At 37.0% G+C, this 17,180-nt stretch overlaps 1 protein-coding gene across 9 annotated transcripts in view; it reads left to right on the top strand.

Moving 5' to 3' along the window:
• MED21 (mediator 21) overlaps positions 1 to 17,180 on the top strand; it is a 76,584-nt gene that overhangs the window by 41,315 nt on the left and 18,089 nt on the right. For 3 of the 9 annotated variants that reach the window (XM_089796729.1, XM_089796728.1, XM_089796727.1), the window contains one exon: positions 5,552 to 6,082. The exons of 4 other annotated variants lie outside the window; for them this stretch is intronic. In XM_089796729.1, coding sequence (XP_089652855.1) covers positions 5,552 to 5,878 — 327 coding nt within the window. In that variant the 3' untranslated portion in view covers positions 5,879 to 6,082. Of the gene's footprint in view, positions 1 to 5,241; positions 5,361 to 5,551; positions 6,083 to 16,321; positions 16,402 to 16,576; positions 16,698 to 17,180 lie in introns of those variants that run through there. 2 more of the 9 variants (XR_016355336.1, XM_089796734.1) reach the window with 2 other exon arrangements.

Here is a 17,180-nt window from a genome sequence, read left to right as displayed (position 1 = left end):
ATTATTTTTGGCCTCAAATTTCACAGGATGTGAAGAAGTTTGTACAGAGTTGCCAGGTTTGTCAAGTTGCCAAAGGGTTTAGTCGCAATACTGGCCTATATCAGCCATTGCCTGTTCCATCAAGGCCATGGGAGGACATAAGTATGGATTTTGTTCTTGGATTGCCAAGGACACAAAGGGGTAATGACTCAGTATTCGTGGTGGTTGATAGGTTCTCCAATGGCACATTTCATTCCATGCCACAAGACATAACGTATTCCAAGTAGGGGATCTAGTCATGGTGCACTTACGAAAAGAAAGATTTCCAGCCGGTACTTACAACAAGCTGAAAATGAAAAAATTTGGCCGTTGCAAAATTTTGAAGAAACATGACTCAAGAAATGCATATGAGGTGGAGCTGCCAGATGGTATTCACATTTCTCCCATTTTCAACATTGCAGATTTAACAGAGTATCATGATGATGGTGTAGATGAGGAGATGGTGTTAGAGCCATGTCCAATTCCTGCTTCTAAGGAGGAGGAGATAGAAGACATTCTAGATCATCGTGTGGGTAGGAGTATCAGAAACAGGTAGTATGAAGAGTATTTGGTCAAATGGAAAGGACAACCGATTGAGGACTCAACTTGGATTTCAGCAGCTGAGGTTTTCCATTTGGGATTTCCTCTACCATTCATAAAGTGATAGGGTCACTTTTCAATCTACCCTGGGTGTCTGATGCAGGAGCATCCAGAGGTATAAGGGCAATCCTGTGTCACCCAAAAAAAATGTACTTAGACTTAGTTTCTGTTTCATGTGTTTTCATTTTTGGACACCCATTTGGGTCAAATAAAGGTTTCAACTCTCACAGTTCCACTATCATTGTGCTAGAAAATCCCGAAAAAATAGGAGCATGTAATTGGGCCATCATTTTGGTAAACTAGAAGGTGTGAATTGGCCAGATGAATGCAATTGTGATTTAGAACATTCCAGAAAAAGAATCAGGTCGAAAAGGCCCCACGATTTGAAAGTTATTGCAGTTTTTTGGGTTTTGGAGACCTAAAAATGCTTCAAAGTCAAGTTTGGGGCATTAAATGACCTCAAAAAGGGCCAAAAAATGGGAGACGAGCGAAGCTGCTCCATAGGGCTATAGAGCGCTTCGAGAGCTTTCCGAAAATGTAAACGGTTCGTCAATCGGAGCTACGGTTCAAAAGTTATGCCTCCCGGAAGTTTGGTTACCGTTTTTGGATTCTTCTAGATTTGCGCCGACTTCTAACGCAGCTTTTGGAGCCTTCTATTTGGTCGGTGGATGCCTACTAGCACCTTATAAAATGTATTCCTAGTCCTTAACCCTCCGGGGTCTATTTAAGGAGATTCCTGGCATTGTAAAAGGCAGTTCGGAGTGGAGTTTGAGAGGAGGTACTGAAAGGAGAAATTATCTCCACATTTATGCTATTGTAAACCCTTAGGGCATGTTTTGAAGTTTATTTTCTCTGTACTGAATGTACTAGCTTATTTTTCAGTTAATACAATTTCCTTTTTCTGTTGTGTCCATTCTGTTCTTGGGTTGTGTCCCCATCAACTCCTCTTGCCACTTTAACACCTTTCTACAAACCTGTCACTCTTTTTACTTGGATCAATCTCCCGAGAACTTTTGCTAGAATAATTAAAAGAAAAGGTGATAATGGGTCCCCTTGTCGTGTGCCTTTTTCTAAGTCAAAAAAGCGTTGGGGACTCGCATTTACCAGAATAGAAAATTGAACAGAACTTAAACATCCTTTAACCCACCTTATCCACTTCTCATTAAAACCAATTTTTTCTTTTAATACTTTGAACAAAAAATCTCTAGTTACCTCATCATAGGCTCTTGTTATATCTAGTTTCACCATCATTTTGCTAAGTTTCTTGACTTTAATAGAATGGATCATTTCATGGGCTATTATCACACCTTCAAATATAGATCTTCCCGGTGCAAATCCACTATGTTCCTCTGAAATGACATCACTTAGAGCCAACTTTAACCACTGTAACCCGTGTGCACGCACTTGGGTCAAAAGCCTTGCGCACCCGGTGCGCGTACGCACCCGGTGCGGGTGCGTCACGCACCCAAGCACCCCTGCCCGCGGCTTTTTCGCCGCCGCACTGGGTGCTTGGGTGCTTCTCGGGTGTGAGGGTGCGACACGGGTGCTCGCGGGGTGCTTCCCAGGTGCGTGCGGGGTGCGTCGAGAAGAGGCCCAATTTTTTAAAAAAAAAACAATACTTTTTGCTTTTTTTTTTGTTTTTGTTTTTGAAGTATGCTAACCCTAATTTGGTGTGGGTCCCATGTAGTCTATTTGAAGGCTTAATAAGACCAATAGATCTCTTATTCATTTCATCATATCATTTCACCATTTTGGAGCAGCAAGGAGCTAAGTGAGAAAGAGTGTTTGGAGGAGCTTGTGAGAGATTAGTGAGTGGTTTTGCAAGGGATTGCAAAATCAAGAGGAGCAAGAGGAGCAAGAAAGTTTGATTTGGCAAGTGTCTCCTCAAGTTCGAGTCTTCAAGGTAGGGTTTTTTTTATTTTACTTTGTTTTTTTGGTTTTAAAAATCAATTTATAATTTTTAAATTTAGTATTTAGTATTTAGTTTTACTAAGTTACTTTCAAGTTTCAAGTTTCATTCTTGAATCTTGTTGATAGTTGAATCTTCTTAGTTCTATGATTTTTTATTTTATTATTTATATTAATTTTTAGTTTTTTTCATTGTTCTTAAAATAAAAATATGGCAATATGGCATATGCTGAAATGTATTTTACTAAAATACATTTCAGCATATGCCATATTGCCATATTTTTATTTTAAGAACAATGAAAAAAACTAAAAATTAATATAAATAATAAAATAAAAAATCATAGAACTAAGAAGATTCAACTATCAACAAGATTCAAGAATCTAAAATAAAACTTGAAACTTGAGAGTAACTTACTTAGTAAAACGTTTCAGCATATGCCATATTGCCATATTTTTATTTAATATTTTCTTTTAGTATTTTACTATTTAGTTTCATTTTTTAATACTTTAAATTTTTAAATAGTAAATGCTAAAATTAAATAGTAAAGTTTTAAGTTTTAAATTATTTTTACTTGGGCTGAAATGTATCATGATCATTTTTATAATTTTACTTTCATTTTGTGAAATGCAGTTTTATAAATGGCTTCTAGATCCAGCCAAAGTGCAGAAGACATGGAAATTAATGAGCCAAGTGCATCTGATTATGAGCTTGAACTTGAGCCTGAAGGAAGTGATCATGGGGCTGATGTAGGTGGTCAATCTGAGCCTGTGGAAGAGCCTCCTTATGTTGCACCAGGGGTGCCTTCTACTGATTGCCCTTCAGAGATTTTGAGGAAGTATGCTAGGGGTCCTTATGACCCAAAGTCCCCTCTTAAACAGTTTGCTACAAAAATTACACGCCCTACACCTTCAGGGGGTGGCACACGCAAATGGAAGTGCAATATATGTGGAGCAGAATGGTTTGGCAGCATTGCAAGAGTTAATTCACACCTTTTTTGGAGTGGCTATGGTGTGAACCCATGCATGTTCTTATCAAATCCTAAGAATGTCAGATACAGAATTGAAGTAAATAAACTATGGGGCATTCCTGATGATAGTGTTGTTCCAGTGCCTAGATCTTTGTCTGCTAGGCAACAGGTACAGCATATACAATAGTTACAGGGGCAGCGAGATACATCTACTCCTATCTTGCATCAGAGAGCAGGGACTATGTCACCTACACCATCATTCTCCTCACCTACACATAGTTCAGTTGGGGACAGCAATAGGGGGAAATGAAAAGCAACTTTAAGTGATACTGATAGTAACCCCATTGCTCATTTATTTAACATGCATGCAAGGGACCGGTTAGATGATGTTGTTGGTGATTTCTTCTTTGCCAATGGCATCTCTACACGTGGCTCAATCTCCCTATTTTGTGAGGATGATTACCATGGCAGTGAATGAGGGAGAGCCATCATATGTGCCACCAGGTGACCACAAGCTGAGGACTACAGTGTTGGATAGAGCCTATGACAAGGTTGGGATCTTGATGGAGCAAATGAAAGCATGTTGGATGGACTCAGGTTGCAGCATTATCATGGATGGGTGGACGGACATTAGTCATCGTCCACTCATCAACATTATGGTTACATGCACGGAGGGCCCATATTTTTTGAAGGTAGTTGATTGTTCAGGGCATCGTAAAGATGCTGATTTTCAGTTTCATGTGCTTAGGGAAGCCATTGAGGAGGTTGGACCACAAAATGTGGTCCAAGTTGTGACAGATGTAGCACATGTGTGCAAAGCTGCAGGGAGGCTTGTTGAGGCAGCTTATAGGCATATTTGGTGGACTCCATGTTGTGTGCATGCCATGAACAATGCACTCAAAGACATGGGGAAAATAGAGTGGATTAGAAAGGTGGTTAATGATGGGAGAGAGGTGCAGATGTTTATTTGCAATCACCATACATCACATGCACTTTTCAGGAGCTTCGCAAAGAAGCAATTCCTGAAACCAGTTGAGACCAGGTATGCATCATATTATATTCTCTTGGAGAGAATGATTGAGTTGCAAGAGCCATTGCAACTCATGGTTATGACACAAGAATGGAATCGATGGCCTGAGTCCAGAACAGAGCAGGGGAAGAGGGTAAAGGAGACAGTGAAGAGTGATCAGTTTTGGAGTGATGCAAAATACATAGTCTCCATCATTACTCCAGTGTTTCAGGTGATCAGATATGGAGATGCAGATTCACCTAGCCTTGGAGAGGTTTATGAGTGCATTGATTCCATGCTTGGGCAGATGAGGGCTGTTGTGCGTGAGAGAGACCCCACTCTAGCATTCTATTCGGAGCACGTTGAGCCTATCATTCACCGCAGCTGGAAGAACTTGAACACTCCTTTGCACATGGCTGCCTATGCATTGAACCCGAAGTGGTACATACCTAGGCCTGGTAGAGTCACACCACTTCAGGATGATGAGGTGAAGAATGGGTTCTTTCGATGCATTGCCAAAATGTATGATACTGAGATTGCTAGTGAGATCCGTACCGAGTGGTCCAAATTTCCTAGTCTTTCAGGTAATCCTTAAATCTTGATTCAGTGCTCTAAACTCTTTATAATTATAAGTTCTTTTAATAATTAATTGTTACTTATAAGTTATAACTTTATTTAAGTTATTTATAATTTTAATATTATGTTGTAAACTTTAAAACTTGTAACTTGTAGGATACTCGGATATTGCAAAGGCAGATCTCAAAGCCATGGCACAAAAGAATCCCATTTTGTGGTGGAAATGTCATGGGTCACAAAAGTTAAAGATCACCTCACTAGCGATTCAACTGCTTTCTCAGGTTTGTAATACTAATAACTAATTCCAGCCCTTTACAATCTTAACTTGAAGAGTTTTACCTTGCTGATTTTAATTTATGATTCATTGATTCAATAATTATTAATCATCGATTTACCGTTTATCATTTGTTACAAATTGTATGAACATTTGTTTGTAACTTGTAAATTGTAACTTTCAACTTTGTTATCTCAGGTGTCTAGCTCCTCAGCTGCAGAGAGGAATTGGTCCACCTATAGCTTCATTCACTCTGTTAAGAGGAATAGACTTACCTCTAAGAGAGCGGAGAAGCTGGTTGCTGTACATGGTCACTTGCGGCTCAAAGATCGCAAGACACGCGAGTACAAGGAGAGCCCTGCAGCACGATGGGATGTGGAGCCAGAGGATCCAGCTCAGATTGATGAGGATGCCGATGCAGAAGCCAATGTAGGGCTAGTTGGTGTTCCTTTAGAGGATCAGGATCTTACCCAGGAGGAGTCTAGTAGTTCCAGTGATGAGGACTTTGGCATAGGGGATGATTAGAGAGCACTTGAGAATCATCCATTCTCATTATTGGCATTTTGTCATTTTGTTGATTATACTCACTTTGATATGGCTATGATACATTATTATTATTTCACTGTTTCATGCTATTCAGCTCATTGTCATCATGAGCATCTTTATGATATATGATATTCATAAAATCATATTTGAACAATGAATTTTGAATCTTGCATCTTGAACTAAGTTAATTTGTCAAATGGTCATTAGTAATAGTAATGGTTATGAAATTTCAAGTTTCAAGTTTGAACTTATGGTTTGTGAATCACATTTTAATTTTCTCTATTCATTGTAGTCAACTATATTTGATATGTTAATGTTACATTGTTATATAATATATTGAAGTATCATTTCATAATTAGCATTTTCAATCATATATATTAATAATATTATATATATACTATGCAACCCCCTCCCCCCACTCCCTCTCCTCCCCCCCTCCCCTGAACCCCCCCTCCGCACCCCCGCCACACCCCTGTCGTCCCCAAATTGAGGCTATTTTTTTTTGCACCCGAAACTTGTCCCGACGTCCCCCCGCACCGCCGCACCCCCGCGTTGGGGTAACACTGACTTTAACCTATTAGCAATCACCTTTGAGATGATTTTATATAGAATATTGCATAGAGAGATAGATTTGAAATCTTCAAAAGTCCTACATTCTTCTTTTTTTGGAACTAAAGCAATGAAAGTATTGTTAATATCCTTTAAAACAAACCCACCTCTTTTGGATTCCTCGACCATCTCCCACACACTTCAACCCCTATGCAATCCCACACAAATCTAAAAAAGCTCCCTGTAAAATCCATCTGGCCCTGGGCTCTTATCCTTTCCTAATCCCCATATAGCCTTTTTAACCTCCTCTATTGTTATTGCAGTACTCAACATTAGATTTTGCCTAATTGTTACAAATTCTGGAATGCACTCCAACACATCCTCTTCTAAAGCCTCCCCTTCAACCTCCAGCCTCCCCCCTACCTTCAATAAAGTCTACTGCCTCTTTCTTAATCACCTGTGGGTCATTGATTATTGCCCCTTTCTGATTTTTTACGGAGAAAATCTTATTATGAGCTCTTCTGATCTTAACTGAGTTATGAAAAAACTTTGTGTTCCTATCACCCTCCTTTAGCCATGTTTCTCTAGATTTTTGCCTCCAAAACACTTCTTCTCTCCTAAGGATTTCTTCATATTCCTTTTTCAACTTCTTTTCTTCTTGGAAAACCACCTCATTCATCCCCTGTTGAATAATTCCTTCATTCAGATTATTTAAAGACTCTTCCAACTCATCTTTTCTCTTGAAAATATTCTAGAAAGACTCCCAATGCCAAACCTTCAACTTTCCTTTAATATGTTGTAGCTTTTAAAAAAAATTAAGGGCTTTATTTCCTTCCCAGACAGGGGCCTCTTCCCACCACTGTTCCACCATCTCTTTAAAACCATCCGCTCTTAACCACATTGCTTCAAATTTGAAAGGACATCTATTAGGGCCACACTCTTCCTGAATCCTCAAGCTTATTGGAAAGTGGTCAGAACCATAGATTGGTAAAATTTCAGCTTCAACCATCCAATCCACCATAGTCCAATCTCCCCCTAAAAGTAACCTGTCCAGCTTTTCTGCTATATTAACTGTGGTCGTCTATTATTCCAGGTGAATTCCCCTTGCTTAAAAGGAATATTTACTAAACCATTATCAATCACAAGGGCCGGAAAATCCTCCCTCCTGTTTGGTCATTTTCCGCCTCCTTCCCCCTTTTTTCTCCACTGGGTAAAGGATGGCATTGAAATCCCCTCCCAATAATGTGATTTCATCTTGTAGAATTTCTAAAACTTCTGTTAAATTTTCCATAATCCTCTCTTCTCTCGACTTTGAACTGGTCCATACACATTAAGAATATTAAATTCAGATCCTAATTGTTTTGAAGTCACCTTAATCCATTGCCAATTCTTTTCCTTTTGCATCACAACCCTAACCACTCTATCCAAATTCCATAAGACACTTCTCCCTCCAGACGCTCCATCTACTGCAAACTAATCATCTAATTTTATCTTTGTTTCTTGCATTAGGACCACATCCGGTTTTGCTTGATCAAGGCCTCTCTTGATCAGGCGCATCTTGTCAGGGGCATGGTGTTTCATGAAACGATCTTCATCCCTTTCGGGAGGGGTTTTTTCCCCTTCCTATTTTCAGTTTACTCTAGCCTCTTGCAATTTGGATCAATGCATTTAGTGTTCTTTTCCCCCTCTTTTGGCTTTCCCCTATTTGAGCTTTATACTTTTTACTTTCTGTCTTTTCAATGGTTCTTTTTTCTTCGAGGGCCATTTTCTCCTCCAATCCAAGGTAATCTTCTTCCACTTCAGCCCCCATATCCATCTCTTCCTCATTTGAGCTTTCCTTTGAACTTGAATCCCCAGAGCCTCCTTTCAGGTTTCGAATTGGAGATATTTCAATGTCTTTAAAAACCTCCCCTAGACCTCTTTCTTCTTCCCCTTTCGAGACAGTCCTATACCCTTCATCCTCCTTCCAACCTTTTTGTGTTTCCCCATTCCTCTTAGCCTCTACTACAATCTGTGGTTTCCTTCATCTCTTTGCAATATTTTCAAAAACCACTTTTCCCCCTAGATTGACTAATGTAAACCTTTGCATTGGATGACTCCTTTGAACATTAAAATTGTGTCTTTCTCTCTCTTTTTGCCACTTTCCCCCTTTTTGCTGTCCCACTCTTTTCTACTAAAAACTTTCTTGAAAGTTTCGACTCCCATTCTGCCATCTCCCATTTCTATTTCCCCAATAGTTCAGGCCTTCATGTCTCTTGAATGGCTCAAAACTATCCACATTCTGTCCATTTCTTCCATGTTTTCTGTAACCCTCTGCAAACCTATTTGGGAAACCTATTCTCCACCACTCTGCCATCTTTTTTGTTTGTTATGATAATCGATTATTATTAATTTGCTACACAAATAATTATCTAAATTAATACTTAACGTGGGGTCATAATTTTGTTCCTAATTTCTAACCCTTGACCACCCCCACTTATAACAAGTCGTGACTTTCCTATCGGTGCTAGGGGCGGTATATAACCCATATCACCCAACTAGACAAGACACTATTGGAAGGTTTGCATATAATCTGTAGAGAAACAATGACCAAACAACTAGTTCGCATGGTGATGTAGCAGACAACATAGAGAGGTAAGGACAAGAGAAACATATTAGAAGGGAATATATCTTGACTCGACCCTAATGGAAGACACAAATACATAGTGTAACAGGTGATATGTCTACTTTCAAGTGAGTACACCACACAGATACCTCCAAGTGGGAGCCGTAGGGACATTATATGATGATTTATACCAATTGGCGGCCCACCACAAATGCAAACACTTTATATATATATATATATATATATATATATATATATATATATATATATATATATATATATATATATATATATATATATATATATATATAAGTGAGGATATTAAATATTAATAATTCCTTATAGAATCAATACTAAAAGTTGTTAAGAAATAATCTTCAATATTAAATCAATTCTAATATATAGTTAATTAATATTGAGATTATTATTAAGAATATAATATAGGATGAGATTTAAAAATATAATGATTACTATTGAATAGAATTAGTGATAAATAAGGAAGTTACTTTAAATATTAAGAATAGAATAATTATGTTGTTTGAGGATAGAGAACGTTATTATCATTATTCTCAATATTATTATTATTATCAAGTATTTGAAGAGAGGAGTCTAGATTGCAATCAAGGGGAGGCTTGAGTAAATTCAAACCAGTAGATGTATCCCAATAGAGGGTAGGGGTCAGCGCTTTGTAAATCTCCATGAAACGGACTTGGACCTGTAAACTTTGTGGGAACATCTATTGAAAATTGGTGTTTTAGCAATTTGATAACACTCGAAGTCTCCTTCTTAAACCTAAAGGTAATCTCCGACATTATCATTATCTAAAGGAAGAGTATAGTGTTACCAAGGAGGAGCTTGTATAAATCCAATCTAATGGATCTTATCCCAATAGCGGGTAGGGATTAGTGTTATGTAAGTCTTCAGTGAAATGGGCTTGGAACTGTAAACTTTGAGGGAGTCAGTAGATGGTGTCTAGGCAACTTGGATAACATCTATAACCTCTGGCCGTAAATCCATATAATAATATCGCTTGATAACATAAATGACTATCATGAACATTATGATTGATTAAATAAGTATCAATTCTGACTAATCCTAAAAGGGGATGTTATATTGAATATCATGTCTTCCTCTTCAAAGAAACTAATCACAATAAGAGGTTCTTTATGATCTTCCTTGTTAATGAAGATATGTATTAGCAATTTTGTCCCATGATTGCAAGTAGCATCCACATGTTCATTTCTACAATCTGCATGACTTTGCATTTAATCTCTCATCGTCTCATTGCTTCTTGATCTGTCCCGCAATCAAGTGAGATTAATAATAATTCCTAGAGTCAACCTATCATGAAGAGAAATATAGAGACCAATGCTAAAAGCATACACTATTCCTAGTGATATAACAAAAATTTATAATCAATATTCAAACGTGTAATCATAGAATACTTATCTCTTTGTAGTCTAATCTTCCTCAAAAAGGATCTCAGCATGCTCACAAATATGGATGAATACACAATAATCTTTCTTAACAATATTGAATAATAAGTGCAGACGAACTTCATGTGATGATTATAGCACTTGCTAAACTGAATGTGGCCATAACATAGAGAAGCATAAAATAAAGAGTAAGTCATCTTGCAGTGGGTAAAATAGCAATACTGATGTAATAGGCAAGATTGGTGCTGGAGTGAGCTCAATTAAATGTATAATGCTTATTAATGGCTTCAGAAGATCCCACCCACACTTATCTTTTATCAAGTCACAATGTACATGATACTAAGTCACTGAACATCACCCTTTAATGAGAAGAATATCGAGCATAAACGCTGCTCATACACAGCTAAAAAAAATTTTACAATACCATCACCCTTTCAATTGCAAAAGAATTATATGCTTCATATGAGAAACAACACCGGATAACAAAAAAAATGCCGAGTTTCAGAATTGAATCATCTGATATGAAAATACACCCAATCAGAAGACATCAATTATTCATGATACGGCCAAAAGGTGAGTCTGTTACCAGTGCAAGAGCACCCAAGACATCAACTTGGAACATGAAGACATCAATTGACCATGGAGGAATCTTCAAGACACAAGAATCAACTGGAGTTTATTGAAGCCAATTATGGCTTTTGGAAGCAATGAAAACAATGTAAGGATTAATTGTCCAAAGGGTGCGGATAAGGACCGTAGGACCAAAATTGGTCTAATAAGGGCCACTAGTACCCAAGAGTCAAAAGTGATCAGGAAGAATGCAAAATGATCCTAAAAGATTCAATTACCATGAATTGCTAAGTCAGGAATCATTAGGAGATGTTTGAATTAGAGTTACAAATTCAAATTTTTGAATTGTAATGGTGAAATCAGTTTAGGAGGGAAACGTAGTTTTGTATTAGTTTAATGATCTAATGGCTTCAAAGTGTCGGTTGTGGAAGCTGTCTCAGTGGTTATATAAGCCTGATCTAGGCGGTGGATGGTCATGTGATGGATTTGCATTCAGACTTGTACATATTGTCAAAAGAATAACCAATAAAAGACTCATTTTCTTGCAAATTTGATGGTTATTTAAATAGAGTGATTGATCTAACTCTGTAGATGGTTTAAACTTATCAGTTCTCAGATCCTTTAAGTTGTTATATGACTGTTTGACCATTTGAAGGCAAATTCCTCATCTGTGCTGATAGAATATTAAAGAAAAGAATGTTTTTTTATCATACTTTTGATTGAACCAATGAAATCTCGGTCCATTCCATGAATGATGCCCTGATACTCATAGAATGGACTTGGTCTAATATGTAACATATGATGCTGACTTAAAATATGCAGAAGAGGTGATGTTTGCTGGGATATCCGGTAACTTAATTGAGGAAAAAGCATTGATTTGGTGGCTAATTTATAGCAGTAGAAGATCTGCCTCAATAAGGTGGTGGTTTAATGATTGGAGTTGTCTCATATGATTAAGGAGAAGGTGTAGGGTCATTCATTTGGTCACAGAAGTGTTGAGAAGACAATCAATTAGAAAGCCCTAGGTTTTGGAGCAAATTGGTGAGGGTTTTGGGGCTTTGATAGTAAATGAAGACATAGTCTCAAATAGACTTGATAAATCCTTGATTTGGATCATATTATAATTCTGTCCTGAGTTACAAGGGTTGGGATAAATATTTAAAGTACTTCCTTTGAAAACTGGGGTACTTATGCCTTCAAACCTGACAACAATTTCAACATAGCATATTTGGTCCAAAACAACAATACCTAATCTTCTGAAATGTTTTAGCACTCTGAAAAGGGTATTTGAAAAGGTGGTTTGTCTGTAAGGTGTTTTGAATAAATCTGGTGAAAACGGGCTAAGCCGGTCACTGGAGGGCTCATTGGGCTACCAGGCCTAGAAGGAACAAGATTGACTTTGCACGCAAGATGGAAGGATAGAACTTTGTAATCAGTTGAACCATGACATATTAGGTTGGAATAGGTGTTTGAAGTCATTGGAAGCCATTGTTAAGGGTAAGTTTGGGGTTTGCCCTATTATAGCCTTAAGTTGCCATAGTTGCCGAGCAAGGAAAACTTGAAAGCGTTTCAGCATTTTGATAACAAATTGACCTTAGTCTCTAAAGTCCCGAATCCTCTGCATCAGTTACAAAAGTAAAACTGCCTCTACATATGAACCGACATTACAAAAAAATGGTGTCAATAAAAACAAAAACTGACAGAGAAAGGAAGAATGGCGGAAGTAAGAAGAAAGGAAGCCAAGCCAACAATGAACACACATATTTGAAACTAGTAGACTTCCAGGTAGCCCAGCAGACATGACACCAAGTCAGCATTTATGCGGAATCCAGGAAGTCAGAATAAATAAGGAGAATGAACCCGATGCCAACAGCACATGAGACCATGAATTTATGATGCCAATATATGATGTTTGGACATAATTGGAGGAGAATAAACAAGATGTAAAATGTACATGAAACTACTTACAAAACTGATAGAAGAGCAGACTTCACTCAGCAGCATTATGAGGAACTTGAATAAGACATCAAATGTAACCTGAATTGCAGAGATGATCAACACAGTAAGATCTATCTTGCTGCTTTCACTGAATTCAACACATACAGATTGCCTACAAAATACTCATTTCAATCTATAAAAGATACATGAACTAATGAACAAGAGAAACTCCCTTATTTGCTGTTATCTAACCCACTCTGATACCATGTTAATGTCTTGCCGAGAAATAAAGATAAACAACAATAAACAAAATAAAGAACACTGAGACACAAAAGACAACAATTTATCCTGGGAAAACCCTCCAACTTGAGGGGAAAAAATGAGCCACATCAAAAATATGTCTCTTTTATTAAAGAATAGATGTCTGAGTAAAATGCTTCTAACTGAATGCAATATTTATCACTCAAAGTATATATCTTGAATTGAGATTTTCTTCATATCGTAACCGGAAGTCTCTTCATTTTCCAAATGCAAGTCTCTTCATATTTCCAAATGCATGTCTCTTTGCATGTTGCATATCTTTTCATATTTCCAAACACATGTATATGACAGAGCATGATGCAAGCAATTAGGATCTCCTGCAGCTACAAACATCAACAAAATCTAATTATTCTGTTGGTGTCCTTGTAACAATGGCATATTTGCAAGCTTGAATTCAATGCATATCCCACGATGAACATATCATAACTAGCTCTAAAATTTAATATTCAACTATTTAAAGTTGTTCAAATTATAATTTCCAACTGAAATTTTTAATAACAATGAACTGTCTGATTTTATTAAAATATTAATCTGCATTACTTTTTCCTTCAGGAAATATCAATTTTATGTATATTTTTCATCAGATCTCTGAGAACTTGCAGAAACATGTTCAGATTTACTGTGTAAAAATTATCTAGGTGTCACTACAAATTTGTATGTAAAGGAGAAAATTCGGATGAAAATAAGGTCTCTGCTCACTGTTCTATATGTTCTGAGTTATGAGTTTTGGAGTTGAACTGTTATAGGCTGCTTTTTGTATGCTATAAATTCTGCTCTTTTGGTAAGGGGTCAAAGTATATCGTTCCCATTTTCATTCTGAGATAAGTCACTTGAATGAATAATCTATTATGTGTTAGCATGAATGTTGATGGTATTCCTTTGGGGGAGTATCCTAAGCATTGGAGAGTATTGACATGTGGCATTCATGATTGTGTTTGTCATTGATGTCAACATAGCAATAAGTCTATGAAGACTCGCAGAGTAGCAGATAGAGATCGTACTTGTATGGACAACGTTTTGATGTACAAGTGAAGCAGGTTTAAGGGCATGTTGTACCTTGTGTTTTTATGATGAGGTTAAATGCGCAAAGTCTAAGTCGAAGATGTACAGAAGCTATAAGTGATTTACAGAGAGCAGTGTAGAGACAGAGTACATGGAAAGCAATTTTTGATGATCCTTTTATATCTTCTAGTAGAGATATAATTTGGCGATGTGCGGTCAGCCAGTAACAGATGACAGTCTGATGGTGACATTAGCAAGTGCGCAAGTCCTGAAGTTGCACGTGTGAAGTTTTGTATATATTGTGAGTTGACAGTGCTATTGCAATTGCAAATTAATTAATTATCTTACTATAATTAATTGGGAAAGCCTTAAGGCTGGCTCAAGGAATTATTTTGAAGACAGGGTGTAAGGAAAGATGTTTTCCTTGTTTGAAAGAAGTAATAAAGTATATGTTCTATGCAAAGTGCGAAAAGGAGCAGAGTGTTTGGTAAATGCGAGTAAGTGATTCAAGGGATTATTGGATGCGAGATTTGTGATTTTTTTACAAGATCAGAAGGAGTAGAAGTCTGGTTGACATGACAAAAAAAGAGGAAGGAAGTACAATTCAATTCTATTATTCTGCAAGTAATATTATAGAGATCATTTGGACAATGGGTTCATTGGTCGTGCCCTTGAAGCTATTTGAATAGTGAGCCCATCTGCCTTCCACAACTCCTAATAGGGTTGGAATCTCCTAATAGGAATTCAAAGTCTCCTAACAAGGACTGATATGTACTAAATGTTGTTATAGACTCCTAACAGGGTCCATCCTTTAACAAGGAATATTTATATTAGTACATCATCTTGTGGGTATCATCCCCATTGGGGTTTTCCCTTTGATCAAGGGTTTCCTTGGTTAACATATTTGGTGTTATTGTGCATGAGTGTCTTGTTGTGGTCTCTGATTATATTATTGACATGGTTAAGTTTGATTAAGGTTGATAATTGTGATAATAGTTGAATAATTGATTTACTCCCCCCTCTCAGTTATATTGGTGGACTACATATACTAACAGTATGTTCGTCTTTGTATGTGTTGCCATTTTAACAATTCTTCTTCGAGATAACTTAAACCGAAACCTTGTCCGAGGAAAATAATCTCTTTACATTGCAGGTGAAATGTTTCTGATCTAATCTATTCCTAAAAGATAAAATCTAAAACAAATAAAATAGATTTTAACACACACTGTGCAACTTATCTTTTGGGAGTTTCAGATGTATAAACAAAATACCTGAAAACTTTTTTAATCTCAGAGGCTTGGGCACAAGAATGAAATCAAAATGTCTTACCGCAAGTATTTTTTGTTGCACAACTAAACAACAATGCAATCTGCTGATTAAAGTAGAGATCAATACATTGTACTAACAAAAATATTGGATTCAAACAAAGGTACCATGAATGTAGCGTGAGATTGAAAAATAACAATGACCCAGAAGTGTACAAATCTACTTAGAAGGATAGAAGATAGATGTTATGCAAGGTTAAATGTGTATCTTTCAAGTTTTTTACTACGAACTTGACAAATTCTTGCTCACACAGTAACTAATTTCTCAACTCGAATGCCGACATTTTCAGCTTTGAGTGAAACATGAACTCTCATTACATCCTGTGTGCCCAGGGCCCTTATTTATAAGCTTAGTGTTATGAGGCTGGGCTGTGGCGTATATTGATTCCTTGATTAGGGTCTGCTGAAGAGAGTTGTCGATTTAGAAATTGCATGCATTAGACAGCTGCAAATTGAATAGGAAACAGAAATCTTGTAAATAAATCAAGACAGATTAAAAAGCGATTGGTTTGCATTAATTCCCTTATTGATGTAATGCATGATCTTCATCCTCTGGAAATCATATCTTTATACGAATGTATGTCCTGTGTGCTTCCAGAGAACTAATTAGCTGACTATTAGCTCAGATCTGGGCATAGAATTTTCCTTTCTATTTGACTGGTGCTTGGTGTTGTAGGACATCACTGTGCTAGATGATGTGATGGCCTCAATGATGAATGCTGCACATGGAAATTAGTATACGTATGCATTGAACAGGTCAGATTTGGTACAGAAAAATCTGGTAGTTGATTGATTTGTGGAAATCTAGATTTGTTTGTTGCTATGTCTAAAATGTACTATGCAATCTAGCTGTAGTTGGAACTCAACTGAGATTGTCACCAGTGTGGCTCTCCTAATGGTACTTGGCTCTTTGTTGATTAATGGCATGCAGTTTCTAGCAATAGGGCGGAGCCACGGTCTGTGTCTTTTAGGTCAAGCAAGGAGCTGGAACCAAGTGCAAGGACCATTCTTGTTACTGTTCAATTTTTTACTTGACTGGGGAAGAGGGAATGGTAAAAACTTGTAATTTGTTGCTTGCCTAGATATGTAAAACTAATTAATGATAACGATTTTCAAGACAGTCATCATACAATTCAGAATAGTTACTATTTAGTAGTTAGCTACTATATCCGGCATTGTGTGATGATGCGATTTTTTAAGCTATATGTATTGATGAATTAAATCTAATAGAAAACACTTCCTCGTGGTTTTCCAGACACATTTGATTTTTATTGTAATTGAAATTTTCAAACAAATTGCATTTTTTAAGAAATTAAAATATTTTTAAATCGCTGAGTTTTGCCCAGATAACAATTGGATTGCTTAGCTTTTAACATTGGGAGCCAGGATGAGACATCTTTCCTAACAAAAATGTTCCATTCACTTAAGTTGTTTTACCACTGTTTTTGCCAAGCATGGTTTTATAAGGTCTTTTATGTTGCCACTAATAAAGTGTGCTTTTAAGATGTTTCTGCCACTCTAAGCTTCCCTCCTTT

The sequence above is a fragment of the Cupressus sempervirens genome, chromosome 8 (genome assembly GCF_028749045.1).
Source record: "Cupressus sempervirens isolate cs-2001-9-10 chromosome 8, ASM2874904v1, whole genome shotgun sequence".
Lineage (NCBI taxonomy): Eukaryota > Viridiplantae > Streptophyta > Pinopsida > Cupressales > Cupressaceae > Cupressus > Cupressus sempervirens.
Note: the sequence above shows the minus strand (reverse complement) of the source record. Positions and strands in the feature narration are given on the sequence as shown.